Source organism: Crocodylus siamensis, chromosome 14, assembly GCF_052110815.1.
Source record: "Crocodylus siamensis isolate JL-2025a chromosome 14, ASM5211081v1, whole genome shotgun sequence".
Taxonomy (NCBI): Eukaryota; Metazoa; Chordata; order Crocodylia; family Crocodylidae; genus Crocodylus; species Crocodylus siamensis.
This window is the reverse complement of record NC_143408.1, coordinates 17,971,128-17,986,413: the sequence shown is the minus strand read 5'-3', so window position 1 is coordinate 17,986,413 and position 15,286 is coordinate 17,971,128. Positions and strand designations below refer to the sequence as shown.

At 47.0% G+C, this 15,286-nt stretch overlaps 1 protein-coding gene across 3 annotated transcripts in view; it reads right to left on the bottom strand.

Moving 5' to 3' along the window:
• Positions 1-733: 733 nt before the first annotated feature.
• KCNJ5 (potassium inwardly rectifying channel subfamily J member 5) overlaps positions 734-15,286 on the bottom strand; it is a 34,194-nt gene continuing 19,641 nt past the window's right edge. For 2 of the 3 annotated variants that reach the window (XM_090027639.1, XM_090027640.1), the window contains exon 4: positions 734-2,098. In XM_090027639.1, coding sequence (XP_089883765.1) covers positions 1,749-2,098 — 350 coding nt within the window. In that variant the 3' untranslated portion in view covers positions 734-1,748. The remainder of the gene's footprint in view (positions 2,099-15,286) is intronic. The other variant, XM_090027638.1, reaches the window with a different exon arrangement.

The following is a 15,286-nucleotide window of genomic DNA, read 5'->3' as shown; positions in this document are numbered from 1 at the left end:
AAACAGCTTTTAAAGAAGAGCAGGAGACACTGCAGATGGCAAGACAAAGTCACACTTGGTACTTCTCAGCAGGTGTGTCTACATGTGTGCATTTAATGCTCATTAACCCAATTTAAGGCACATTAAGGATGCATGTCTACATGTGCACACCCCTAATGTGCCTTAAATATGGCAATTTAAGGCTATTCAAGCCTAAATTTGATACCTGCATATAGTAGGTATCAAATTTATGTGAAAATAGTTAAACTGCCTTAGCGAACATGTAGATGTGCTAAGGCGCATTCATGCAGCGTGTGGCCATTGACTTGGGACTAACTTTAGTCCCAAGTCAGTCTGCACACCCATGTTAATGCACATTAGCGCGTGCATGTGGGGGGGTGTGCCTAAATTGCCTTAATGTGCATTAATTTTAGGCACGTGTAAAAACATGTGTAGACACGCTCAGCCTGACCTATGTTCACATAATATTCAGACATCTGGTTATTGTCAGAGCCATTACGTGAAGGAGACTGTGTGCGTGTGCTTAATTTCCAAGCTAATGAGCCAAATTCAGAGTGGTTATAAATAGGTGCATTCCCACTGCCTTCAGTTATATCAAACCAGTTTACACCAGGGCTGAATTTGACCCTGAAATTACATATAAATGTAAAATCAAAGCCAAGTGGGCACTGGCTTTTGTATTCAAATTACTCTCTCCATTTTATACAGTGCTCTGTGCACGTTCTTTAACATCACCTGATGAAGTGAGTTTTGACTCAAGAAAGCTTGTGCTATATAAAATCTACTTTGGTTAGCTTATAAGGTGCAAATCTACCCTACCTTCTACAGAAATACAGTCCATCTTTCTTTCCTTCCTCTGCCAATTGCTGGCAAAAAAAAATCAACATTTGGCCAGATTCTATTGTTTAAGGGAGGTAAGTCAAGAATAATTCCACTTAAAACCAATACGATAGAGGAATACCTATCGGCTCATAGCAAAATTAGACTTTTATCCCGGACGTGACACACTTTGTCATTGTGTTACATTCTCCACTTGTGGGAGATTATCAGCAAGACCTTCAAGCAGTACAGCATTCAAACTCCTTTTTGGGCTATTGTTGTGTAACCATCCACTGCCACATGTCATTCAAATAATAAAAAAATAAACACTTTCTCGTGGGCAAGATCTGAAACACAGACACTTCAGCCTGGCAGGAATGAGTCACACTAGACAGGGTTTGGGAGGAAAAGTTGAAAACACCACATATAAATCACTGGGAATGCAAGACAGTTCACTGAATGCAGGAGAGATTTTTTTCCTCCTTTAATTTAGTAGTAACAATGTCTACAATGCATTGAGTTGTAAATTAACTACATTCTTCTTACTTAGCTGGGAGGTTTGACATTTGTACTTTTTTTTAATACCCTCTGAAGGGGAAATAATTTTGAAAATCCGATGAGTGTCTTTTAAAGCGATCAATGGGGGGAACTTCAACGGTAATAATACCCCCTAGCTAGTGAGCCTTGTCTATTTGATATCAAAGTGCTTTGCAAAGGTGCGTAAAGTATCAGCTCTCTCACATCATAGGTGGGGAAAACCAACATGGGTATGTGAAGTGATTTGTCCAAGGTCATACAGCAGGTCAGCAGCAAAGCTGGAAACAACCCAGGTCTCCTGATTCCCAGTCTAGTGCTTTATTCACTGGACCAAACACATCCCCTGTAAAAACAGTATCTGTATTGTCCAGTGTCCAGCCCAGATCCATGTGTTATACAGACATGTCTGGCTTCACCTCTCCTGCTGTCCCATTGGCCCCATTTAACCCAGCTGGCTCCTTTCCGTCATCTTCTTCCTCCTCTTTCTCCTTTTTGGCCATCTCTGCTTCTCCACCCCCACTCAGGAGGGTGGCATTGGAGAGGTGGCTGAGGAGGCGGCCCTCCTGGAGAGATTCAGCCAGCTCTTTGGCACAGCACGTGGGTGTGTTGGTTTCGTAGGTGCTGTGGAAGCTGTTGTAGTCCACTTCATAAAAGTCCTTCTCGAGGGTGAGGACAGGAGTGAAGCGGTGTCCCCACAGCACTTCTTTGTCCATGTAGGAGCTCCGGGCCTGGCACGTCATCCCTGGGTGCAAACAAAGGGACGGTAAATGCCAAGCTGTGCTACAGACCCACGCCAGCCCCCTTTCATTTACGAGCACTGCAACAAATGCCCAGACCTGATTGTTCTGAAAGTTTCCCTCTTCATAAAGCCTCACCAGAGGTTTGCATATAAGCAGAGTACTCAAACACAGGGCCAAAAAGCCCATTGTAGTCTCAGCTCACAATGTGGCTCTTTACTATACCTGGCGCTTACTAGTATGAGCTTTCAAGCCACTAAGCAAAGGCCAGCTAGCTGAGCCACTGCTGCACACCAGCTGCCTACCTCCTCATGTTACTGTGCAAATGCAGGTCCATTCTTGTCTTCAGTACACCTGGCTAGTCCAGGGCTGGGCTCGCAGCCACCCCCAGCAATGCCTCTAGAGAGCCCCTTGCCATTTCAGCCCTGACGCTCCCCACTTCCCTGCCAACACACCTCTGCTTGGCCTACCGTGGCCCTTGCTCTGCCAGTTGTCCCTGATCAAATGTGAATAATTTGATCTGTAACAGCAATGGCTATTTCATTCGTCTTCATCACCTACTTGTGCTACGTACTGAGGCCAAGATCCTGAGAGGTATTTCAGAACCTGCGTCCCATTGATTTCTGTGAGAGTTCAGTCCTAAACACCTTTGAAGATCTGACCCCAAGTCTCCAGAGCTGGTTGCAGGACCTGCCACAGAGCTCACTGATGGCAATGGGAGCATTTCCACTGGGTTTCAGTGAGCTTTGAATCAACTGACTAATGGGAGACCTGGAAGTGATCTCTCTTGAGCCTGCCATCAGCTCCAAGGACATGAGTTTATTTAGCACATTTGCTTATTTTGGGAAAGTTTGAAGAAAAATACTGTCACAGCTGATCAAAGATAAAAATCAGCCTTGGCATGAGTGAGGACAGTGCTCCCTAGATACACTTGCCCATGCCAAGGCTACATTCTCTCCCCAATATTTCCCTTTTGTTGCTCTAAATTTGTTCCAGGGTTATTTGGAAAGCCTGACGCACAAAGTCCTCCTGAGGCTCACATTGGTGTGGAAGAAAGGCCTGGCTGGAACAAGTTCAAACCATGTCCTCTGTTCTTGTCCTAGCCAACCTTCCCAAATCTAATTCTCACAGCCCAAATTACATTACCAGAAGACTAAGGCTGTATGGAGGCAGGGGAGGGCATTAGTGCCAGGGGCATTTATGATTCAGGGGGAACATATGTCCTCAGCCACCTGGGCACTATGGAGCTGGGATGGGAAGCAGGCCTATCCTCCCGAGCTCAGGTGTAAAACAACATATGGTACCTCTTCTCTTAAAACTGAAAGCAGCCTTGGCTTCTGGCTCCTCTCCCACCTTCCAGGACCCTCCTTTTTTGAGGCAGCTGAGGTATTCCTATGAGCACGACTGAGCAGTGCCTGTTTGTGAGCACCCCTTCCTGTGCAGCTTTAGCTGTAGCTGTTTCTTCTGGGAGTATCTTTCTCTTCCCTTTGGGCCTGCCAAGAGCTTTGCAAACTTTAGTTAAGCTTCCTCACATCTGCCTCCTTTCCATGCCCAGCAGAGATGAGCGATCAGGGAAACTGAGGCACAAAAAAGTGATGGACGTTTGTCATACCAGAAGTTGATGGCAGAGGTAGGAAATAAAACGACACCCTTTGCATCCCAGGTCTGCACTTGAAACATGAGGCCAGTCTGAAATACGGGGGTGAGTAATGGGGCTCTACTACCCCGATTCCAGTTACAGCCGTGTTTTCTGCTATTTCCAGTATAAGATCACAGGACTTCATAGGATTGGTATAACTCTGCTGAATTACGTTAAGTTCTAGTGTGGTTGCACAAGGGACACTTTTGGCCCGTTAGCTAAAAGGGAAAACTAAAAGTCACCCTTGACTATCTCTGTGGCTCACAGTACATGGGAATGGGAGATCCTCATAATGTCAGTACAGGTGTGGAGTTCAGATGAGGAGCTCATACACTCGCAATAGAGTGGGTAACTGTAGCCCTTCTTTTCTGCAAACTGCGTCTTTACATTTACTATCTTAGGTACTTACGTGGTCCAATTTATGCTTCACCATATTATATGTATTTGTGTTCAGAAAGCCCATGTCGAAAGGTAGAAAAATGACACTCCGCTTTCCCAAGTGGGGAACTGAAGCCTGGAGAGATGAACTCAGCAACTCCATGGTTATCTGGGAACTTGGGCGGTGTGTCTCAGGCTACCATTGACTACTGTCCTTTGCAGTGACTGGGCTGGTGGACAGAGACGGGTCTTTTGTTCTCACAGTTGCGGTGGCCTACTGTGGACATCTCTCTCTTTCTCTTTCTCTCCTGAAAACTTTAATTTTGTGTTTTCCTCGAGCTAAAATGAAAGGCAGCAAGGCTAGCGGTAGAGAGCTGCGACAAGTGCTTGAAAGGGTGCAGGCATGCGGACCATGGCACTCTGAGAAATTCCTGGCTCTGTTTTGCAGACCAAAGGAGCAAACAGGTTTTTCAGGGAGATCTCTGCTACTACTTGCTGCCATGCAGGAACAACAAGTACAGCGTTAGTCATGATGTTCTGGCACTTCTGCTTCCTGGACTGGAAGGAACCAGGAAGTGCAGAGGCTGAGATGAAAAATAAAATAATGGAGGAGGAAATATAACCCAACTGTTCTGAATGTTTAAAAGATCTGGGCAGTTTTTCAGGAAGGGCACAGTTCTTCTTTGTCCGTGCAAAACTGGCTGCTGAGAGCCTTGCCATAGAGGGCATTCCCATGTACTGTAAGAGGAAGGACAGTATTTAACCTTCTCTCCGGCTGCTGTGCACCCACAGCAGGGCCCATAGCCCATAGTCAGGAGCCCTGTGGCACCCACTCCGCTCACAAAACAATGATCACTGTATACCCTCTCTCTCCCTTAAACAGGAGTCTTGTTGTAGGGGGATTTTAAAGGCCAGTGTTGTATATTTGTTAGGCTGGTCTTTCACCAGCTCTGTCATGTTAAGAGTACGGAGGCCTGAACTCTGTGTGTGTGTGTGTGTGTGTGTGTGTGTGTGTGTGTGTGTGTGTGTGTGTGTGTGTGTGTGTGTGTGTGTGTGTGTGTGTGTGTGTGTGTGTGTGTGTGTGTGTGTGTGTGTGTGTGTAGGAGGGACAGCAATGTCTGCCTCACAGGCCCTGGGCAGTGGCTGTGCACAGGGCAGCTTTCACCTGCGGCCACAGATACTTTTGCAGCCCCCCCTCCAAAGGGGGCATCTGGGGCTACTGCCCCAGCTGCACCCCATCAGTTCTGCTACTGGTCCACCCAAGCCTAGCAGCAGAAGATACACCAGCTTCCACAGCCAACATCACAAAGGGGAGCAATGGGGTTAGCGTCACATTTGGCTGCCTCAAACTTCACCACCCAAAGGACCAAGTTGCTATTTTACACCTGGGTCAGCCAGGGGTGGCCTTTAGCATAAGCGTAGAGCAAGGCTCCAGTTTGCTCCTCTGCAGCTGTGGGGAGTTGCTGGCATGCTCTGCCGCTGCACCCCCATGGCCGGGGGGGGATTCAGAAGCAACATGCGGTCTAAAGGGAGCAGTGTCCCTCCCCTCCCCCCTGCTGACAGACCTAACATGTACCTTTGATCAGGATGTGCTCAGGTCTTCAACTCTTCCTCCGAGGTGCTGAGCTGAGGGAGATAAGGGCACTTGATTCCTTACAGGATTAAGCCCTAGCAATGGACTGGCTGGCTCTCATCACAGAGCTCCCATTGCCCCCTCCTATGACAAGATCTCAGAGATCAAGCGGGAGACCCCCTCCCAGCACCAGAGATGGAAAGACACACAGCTTGAAGCACTTGAAGGGAATTTCTGCCTTGCAACCAGGGCCTTGGAAGAGCTCCTGTACCGCGGGGTGTACCTCACCCTGATCCTGAGCTCCACACAGGCCGGCAGTTATCTCCTGCTCAAAGTATCCAATTAGGACAGAACAATGTAAAGCTTTCATCAACCATAGACACAGCACCAGCTTCCAGTAATAGCTGCTTTTCATAACCCCAGACGTACCCAGACCCAGCACAATTTCATGGACATTAGATACAGACATTAGGGCTGGAAGGGACCTTGCGAGATCATCGGGTCCAGCCCCAAATAAGACAATCCGCAAGTGCTCTGTAATCCCTTTTTAGCACATGTGCATTGGTGTCTAATTGCTTGGGGACACACTACCCAGCCACTCCAACATCACACAGTAAACAGCAGCATTGGCCCTAGTGCACATTTCGATATGTGTCTAATCTGTAGCTGCCCCAGCCTAGTTAATGGATGCATCTGTACTGTCCCCAGCTAATTTTTCCCTGTAACTGAAAGGAAAACAAGGGATATATTGACACAAGAAACCTTTCTTTTAAAAGAGCGTGGGTGCAGCTGCTTTCCCTTTGCAGACCACGCGTGTTCTGATCTCTGCACATTCAGAAGCCGATTTTGCACTGGGTTGAGTAATTCACAGGACTAGAGCCTTTCAAATGCTGCAGTGGGTTATTAGGAGAAATCAGCAGTTTCATTTCACAGGCCAAGCACAAAACCATCCCCCTGGGATATCACTAGGGTAATTATTCACAATGGAGTGTGCTTACATTAGCTGAGGACCACAGCCCTACACCACTGCAACGACACTAATATATACCACGGCTCCTAGCACGGTTGCTTGAAGTCTCCCAAAAGCCAATGCTTTGAAAAGCTGTCTGAAAAATATGAAGGACTTGAGGGAGAATGTCTAAGCCCCAGAATTTCCCAGGAAAAATTACCAATTCTGTTTCCTATCCCGTCTCCCAAAACAGAATGCAATTCTGATTTAAATTGAATGGGTTCCAGTAAAGCTTCAGAAAACCATCTCTAATACCAGATTTCTTTGCACACTGCATGCCCCCAAATAAGACATGCACCGTGTTTTTGAAAGGTGGAATGAAGAAGAGAAGATCTTTCTTTGAAAATGCCAGGCAGTATGATATATTTGCAGGAAAAACACAGGCAGCTGCAGTGAGATGAAGGGGGGAGCAACCTGTGGCTGCTCTGTTAACACCCTGGCTGCTGACTGACCCAAACTGCCTGGCTCCTCTTTTCTTGAACTGAGCTAGGTTGGCAGCCATTTGTGACTACCAGGTGAGCTGCGGGTCCGAGGGTAGTCGGCAGCACCTGCCAAGTCAGCTGAGGGCCCACCCACCCCCCTCAAGTAGGCGGGCTAGGGAGCTTGGCCCCAAAAGGACTGGGACCCCTGCTCCCCACATGTCCTCTTTAGGACATGCCCCCCTGATTTCTGGCAGCTAGTTTTTGGGGGAAAGGTGTGTGTTGCATTTGAGTAGGTCCCTCCCCTTTTCCCACCTGAATTTTAGTGACCCAGGAAATGTCATTTAAAAGAGAAAATATTCACAGAAAGCAAACGAACACGTTGGCATCTAAAGTGCAAGATCCAGCATCTGCATGTTTGCAACAAGAACTCTGAATCAAACAAAATGGTGTTGGAAAAAAATTATTTTGATTTGTTTTGGAAAGTAAGATTTTTCCCTATTGAAATGGTTTCTAAGTCATCCAATTTACAAAGGAAAAGTACATTTAATATTTTCCCTGAAATCTGCCAAGTTTAAATAATTTGGAATAATGGTGCTGTAGGAAATCATAGAATCATAGAAATTTAGGATTGGAAGGGACCTTTGGGGTTCATTTTGTCCACCCCCCTGCTCAAAGCTGGACCATCCCCAAGTAGATCATCCCAGCCAAGGCTTTGTCTAGTTGGGTCTTAAAAACCTTCAAGGTTGAAGAGTCTACCACCTCTCTGGGTAACCTGTTCCAGTGTTTTACTACCCTCCTAGTGAGAGAGTTCTTCTTAATTTCTAACCTAAACTTCCCTTGCTGCGACTTGAGACCGTTGCTCCTTCTTCTATCATCTGCCCCCACCGAGAACAGTCCAGCTCCATTCTCCTTTGAAACCCCCTTCAGGTACTTGAAGGCGGCTTTTAAATCCCCCCCAATCTTCTCTTCTCCAAATTAAATAAACTCAGTTCCCTCAGCCTCCTGCTCATTTTCGTTGCCCTCCGCTTAACTCTCTCCAATTTACCCACATCCTTTCTGTAATGGGGGCTCAAAATTGGAGGTGAAGCCAGACATGTCTATATAACACATGGATCTGGGCTGGACACTGGACAATACAGATCCTTTTTTTACAAAATTGGACACAGTACTCCAGGTGTGGCCTCACCAGTGCTGAACAGAAGGGAATGATCACTTCTCTTGACAATGGCAATGCTCCTATTAATGCAGCCCAGTTTGCCATTAGCCTTCTTGGCAAAAACTTAACTCTTCCTTATCTATCTATCTATCTATCTAGAGCTGTTTTTCATGTTCCCAAAGTGTAGACTTTAAGAACAATGCCAAAAATCATGAGGGTTGGCAATACTGCTAAAGCTTGTTCAGTGAGCTTTAGTTAAAGCACCCCTGCTCCCATTTTGAAGTGCAGGGATGCTGCATACATGAGACACGGAGGCTGCTGGAGCACACTACTTAGCACGCTTCAGCACACTAGGTTTACCGAGTCTGCTCCAATGTGCTGTAATTACAGCACATCAGAGCAGCATCCCTGCACATCGATAGGCTCCCTTCACCTCTCCTCACTCACCAGCTTGAGTTTCAGATGCAAACAGAACTCAGAACTAAACTAAGGCATCACAAAACTTGACCTGGATTCATCAACTTTTCCATGAAGATAGGCCCAGTTTCAGCTTTACAGTAAAACTGGAGCCAAAAGAGCCACACCTGGCTTCATCTCTTCTAATACAGGTTTCATAGTTTTATTTCTAACTACTACATTGAATCCTAGGAAGTGGAGTTTTGCTCTGCTTGGCCACAGCCTCTGCTTCAAAGCTATAGTGCCAGAACTTGTGAACAGTATTACTTAAGGCAGCCATAGATGCTTTTATAACCTGCACATTTTGAGTTTTGAGAAGATGCAAAGTACATCCTTACATACATAAAGCCAGGCGGTTCTTTCATTACGCTCAAGAGCAGGCAAAGTGGAGCGACTGGTGTGTAAAATAGGTGCCAGAGAACTGTACCAATAAGACATGTCTCTGTCATCAAAATCAGCAGGGCTCAAGCAGCGCACATGTTATCAAAGACAGGAGAAGTCTAACATACAGAGAAGAAAGGGAATCTTGAGGACCCACTTAGTAAGGAGCCTATTTTTTCCACTGTGCATTCAAGGAGAGCTATGAACGTCAGAGCCCTTCTTTGTCACTGATTACGCAACTTGAATAGCAGCTTCTGGCTCTCTGACATTATTAAGAAAAGAAAAGTTCTGGAGCTGACAGCTCAGGATATACTGGCCTTTTATAACCTTAGGTCATCAGTTAAAATCAAACCACATTACCATTGGCTTAAACTGCTCCTGTCTCATGGATGTTTGGTCTCTGTCCAGTCACTGGAGAGCAGGTGCCCATATCAAATACATCATTGCAGACAGGATACTGCTGGCAGATTCACTAGAGAGGACAATGATAAAATAGATGGCAGAGGAAGAAACAGGTGGTCCATGAGGTTAAACCTGAAGTAGATCACCAGGGCTGTTGTGGAGGTGGCTTTCATTGCTGCTACCCGGGCTGTACTTGCCTTGCCATTCAGCCTCCAGATCTGCCAAGGCAGCATTTTTCATCAGCTTTACTAACAATGCTAACAGTATTTGCCATTGCTGCAGGGCTGCCTTTATTGTAAAGACCGAGCTATTACTGGTAATTATTCCCTTCCTCCCCAAAATGAGTTCCCTTTCTCTGTCCACTCTACTCCATTTCCTGTGCAGCAAATTAATGGCGAGATTTTATTTCCTATACACAAGACGCAGGCAGGGCAGGCTGGCATCTTAGAGACCAAGTTTTTCAGAAATGCATAAGCTTTTGTAGATGACAGCCTACTTCATTAGATGTTACGAGTGGATTGGCAAACAGCAGGCTATTAAATAGAAATAAATACGTTGTAAAGGTGCCACTCTGCTCTGCCTTCTGCCTGACTTCGCTATAGGTGCTGACTCTGTTTTCTGAGGGTAGGTGCTTGGAGACATAAACAGAAAAAAAACCCCTGTAAAGCCTCAGTGCCGAGCTCCACGTATGCCCAGAAGAGGCAGGGTGTTACTTCAACCCAGCTCTGCAGCCTCTGTAAAGATCGGGCGCCTTAGTGGGGCTTTAGTAGGGCTTTTTGTCTAATCAGTTTTAGCAAAAGGTGCCAAAAAACCTCATTGAAGTGCCTGATCTACACAGACGCTGCAGAACTGGGCTGAAGTAACATGCTGCTGTTTCTAGTAAAGCACGTTTTTGGAGGTTTTTTTTTTTTTTTTTAACATCTGCAAGCAGCTCTGTGGATGCTGAGCACCTGCTAATGAATTCTACCTACAGAGGGAAAAGATATGCCTGGAGTAAGTAGATGGAAGGGATAGAGATGAACAATGATTATAAGCAAGGGTGCATGGAGTGGCTAAAATCATATCATTGTAATCAAGTAATGCATGTCCTTCCATTAGTATCAAAGATTCATCCCAAAACTTCATTCAAATGGCTGTAGAAATCATTGGTCCATTCGCACTAATTAGCCCAAGGAATGCCCTAGCCTCTGACAAAGTTAATATTGTCCCTCTGACTTCAAAAGGAGTATCAGAAGTTGGGAGCACAGGTTTTCAATAATTACTGTATGTCTCTTTTCATGTCTGTACTTGAATCGTTCTGATTTTTGTGCTGGGGGGAAAAGCACGGGATTTTATTTTTTCTGAGGGTTCTCGGCTATGAGGATGCTCCCAGGCACCTTAACTGGGAATCTGCCAGAGTCTAATGTAGGCAATAAAATGGAGCAGGCGAAAGAGTTTGGAGAGAGAACATTTGGCTAAGCAATCAGGGAGGGTCGGGTGGTCCTCTTGCCCTCTGCACGCTCTACTTCTTCCCCCTGCAGACTTCCTGCCCCACCCACCACTGGCACCCCCTACCCCCAGCTCCCTGCCTCCCCCTCTCAACTCCCCACAATCTCCGCCCGCTCCCCCCACCCCAACCTCACTGTCAGATGCTGCTTGGGCTCTCTTCCCTCCCAGAGCAAAGCCCGTGAAAGCTCAGCCCCTGCCGGTCCATGCAGCAGTGTCAGTGCTCCTCACTGGCTGGGCAGACAATGCAGCGGTGTTGGCGCTGCTGTCTGGGGGGGACAAGGACAGAGTTTTCACATGCTCCGCGCATGCTGGGGAGAGGAGCCCAGCCTGAGCTGGAGCTGAGCTGCACTTGAGAGTAAAGGGAGAAGGAGGCAGAAGCTGCAGAGGGCAAGTGGAGGGGGTGGGGAAGGAGGTTGCTGTAGGTCTGACTCTGGCCTTGACCCAGGCTGAGGGCCCATCAGAGCCTCAACACCCACCTGCCCCCTCCCCAGCTCAGCTTCATATGCAAATCTAAGAGGAGGAACTGTTTTCCCCATGCTGGGGGGTGAGGGAGGAGGGGGACGGACTTGTCTCAGATTTGAGTAAATATGGTATTTACCCAAGGATTCTCCAAAATCTCCACTTCAAACTCTCACAAGCAACTGTAAGTCACCAAACCAGAACCAGTAAGTTTGGCAGATAGGAGGACCCTGAGCAGAAAAGTCCGCTTAGTCAGGAAGAGCATCAGTGCGTTCAAGACAAATCTCCTTGGTCTTAGCTGTGCCACTCTCTTAATGCTTCAGAGAAATCTGGGATGGGGGCAGAGAGAATGCAGAAGCTAGGAGGGAAGCTCCAGGAATCAGAATGATAACCTGGGGTTTGAGTTCAATCCCTAGCTCTTCTTCACAGATTTGTGGGACACTGAACAAATCACTTCAGCTTCTCAGTTCTTCATCTGTAAAAGGGAGATAATAGTGCTTTTCTACCTTCCAGGGGAGTTGCATCTATTTTAAAGAAAGTATCTGAGCACTTTGCAGGGGTAGTGGTAGCCAATGTACCTTACACAATTCTGGAGCGCGCCTCATTGTCAGCGTGAGTCAGATATATTTTAGTTCACTATGCCATCCCCAAACCTGTCATCCAGGGACATCACAGAAACACACCAACATGGATCAGTATAGACATCATAACATCCTCTTTGTGCTGAAAAGATACCATACTGGCCATTTTACTGAGGCAATGGTTTACAGTGAGAATGAGTCTACTTGTACGTAAAGCCTACCAACCAAGATAAAAATCCTAGCAATAGTTTTACAGGTTGATTTTTTTTTACATGCAAAGTTTTATAAATTTTAGGACATCAACATGAAATGCAACGCCCACCACCCCCACTTACTGCTGATCTTTGAAGTGAATATTTCACAGTCCAGCCTTTGCTGTTCAGGAAGATTACGATATCCTCTTTGACACTGGATAAGCTGAGGTGCAAAGAGGTTGCGAGTCACAGAATGAGCAACAGAACCCAGGAGTCCCTACTCTCAGCCTGTTGCTCTAACCACTAGCCCATACTTTTTTTTAACAGCATCTAAGACATTAATATGTAGCTCAATTCCTTTGTAATCATCTGCAAAAAACTCTTTTTGGTCATTGGACTGGGGCTAGTTAATATGGGTGGTGGGTGGAAAAAGTAGTCAAAGAAAACTGACAAAGACGTGGCAAAATAAGAAGCCTTGATGCATCTGTGCCACCTCGTCTCTATATTCAGGCAACAGCGCAGCTAGGCACAGTAGACACAGAATGAAGTTTGCAGCCTGGCTATTGTTAGCGATTCATCAGTTGTTGGTTAATTCTTGGTGAAGGGTAGCAGAAGGGCAAAAGGTGAGAGGGATGAAAGACTCTTCAAATTACCTGCCAGAAAGTCCTCTAGGATACAAACTCTGCTTCATCACATGGAATGATGGCTTGAGGGGGGGAAAAATTGGACTCACTAATGTCCTCTAATTGAATCCAGCAAGTCGTTCATCACATAACCCAGAAGACTCTGAGTGCACAGGGAGGTAGGATTTCTATTGCTTGTTCAGACTCTGGCAGCTCTGCTTAATACTGTCTCTATTCGATTAAGCAATAAAATTAATGGCACTTCCATATTTACATTAGAAAACAGGCCAGTCTGATTTGGTCCATGGACTGGTACCCACTGGCTTTGAATTTATGTTGCCACTTGGAGCACGGGTAGACAAAGCTTTGGCTGGGATGACAGAGCTGGGGATGGTCCTGCTTTAAGCAGGTGGTTGGACTAAATAATCTCTTGGGGTCCCTTCCAACCCCCATTTTCTAGGAGTCTAAGCACATTGCAAGTAAAACTGCATGGACTTGACAAACACTGTAGGACCTCCTTTTTCTTCTTTTTATTTGCAGGTCAAATTTGGGCCAACCAATCTAGACAAGCAGTCTTTTAAGATAAGGCCAGAGAGTTCTCAAATTCCCTAAAGTAATCTCTGTCCCCAAGTCATTAAGCAGACAAGGGAAGTGATTGTTAAACTTTTAAGATACCCACAAAACAGCACTGGGAGTCGGACTGCTTGTCATCCGCATTGATTTAGCTCTTGCTGTGGTCATTTCACTCAGGGAACAATCAATATAGATCTGCCCAAGAACTGAGGCTGTCTTTGATGTAGTGAACACTGTGCAGCCATTTGTGCCAAACACACAGTGATAGTTTGCTTGTAATGATTGCTTTAAGTGAGACTGGTACCACAGCAGGGCAAGTATATGAGATTACATTGAGGCAGTAGTGGTTGGTACACACCAGTGATTCTCGAGCAGGGCTCTGTGGCCTTGAGATCCTTTCAAGGATTCTGTGTGGTGCCAAAAATGGTAATGCTGTTAGGGGTGCAAACATGAATCATAAGATAAACCCAGAGGCTGCATCCAGATGAGCATGGATGCATAGTATGTGGCACCGCAGACCTGTCTGTAGTGACATGCACTGCACATTCAGGTATTTCCCACACTGCTACCTTCCAGAACGGGGGCGGGGTTTGACCCTGGAAGATCCTGGAAAAAAAGTGGGGCGGCGCACCTAGCTGCAGTGTGCACTGCCCAAAACCGGAGCCTGGCCTGCCGGAGCCACACTTTGGCTGCCAGCCAGGGTCCAAGCTGCAGGAGCACTGCAGCTAGAGCTTCTCTGGCCCACAGGACCCAAGGTAAGGTTTTTGGGGTCAGCACAGTTTGCTGGTCCTAACCTCCCCTATCCCACCTGGGGCAACCTGCCAAGTGCCAAAGTGTGCGTGGTACACTTGAGGTTATTCCCAAGGGACAAGTAGATGCTAGGGCTGTGCAAGGCTTTGGGCTGTGCTTCGGATCTGGAGAAGCTTCGGTCACTTCGGCGTCTGAAACAGCATGTCCACACTGAAGCACTGGATGCGTTAGGCTTTCTGAAGCAGTTGGGAGCTGCAGAAAAGCTTTGGAGGCACCTCGGAGATTCGGCCATAGGGTATAATGGGGAATCAATGAAATATCTATAACTTTGTTGTTCTTTTGTCTGATTTGGATGAAACTTCCAGGGGTGGTAGCCTCTGCTGAAAGCATGAAGCCTGTCATGTTTCAAGAGGTTCAGTGCAGGGGTTCTGGAGGAACTGCACCCCAAATTCTTGAAAGCAAAATTCATGGCATGTGTATGTGTTACACCACAGGGGGGGTGAAAACTGCAGGGGTGGTGGCCCCTGGTGACGCCACAAAGCCTGCCAAGTTTCAAGAAGATCAGTCCAGGGGTTTGAGAGGAACTGCATCTCAAGCTGCAGACAAGCAAAACTCGTGACATGAGTGACACTGTGCATCTTAAGGTGCAGCGGGGTGACAGCTGCAGGGATGGTGGCCCCTGCTGCGGCCATGCTGCCTGCCAGCTGTTGAGGAGATCAGCGCAGGGGTTCTGGGGCCCTGCACCTCTGGCGGCTGACGGACAAAACTCGTGCCATGGGTGCTTGTGCGACTGTCTCTGTCTTGGGGCAGTTGATGGTCCGCATTGATTATTTCCTCTCCTTAGGCTGTAATGACCTTAATTAGCAAGGATTAACACCTACAAAACCACAGCCTAAAGAGAGGAAATAATCAATGCGGACCATCAACTGCCCCAAGACAGAGACAGTCGCACAAGCACCCATGGCACGAGTTTTGTCCGTCAGCCGCCAGAGGTGCAGGGCCCCAGAATGCAGGCTCCCCCCTGCACTGATCTCCTCAACAGCTGGCAGGCTTCATGGCCTCAGCAGGGGCCACCATCCCTGCAGCTGTCACCCCCCTGCACCTTAAGA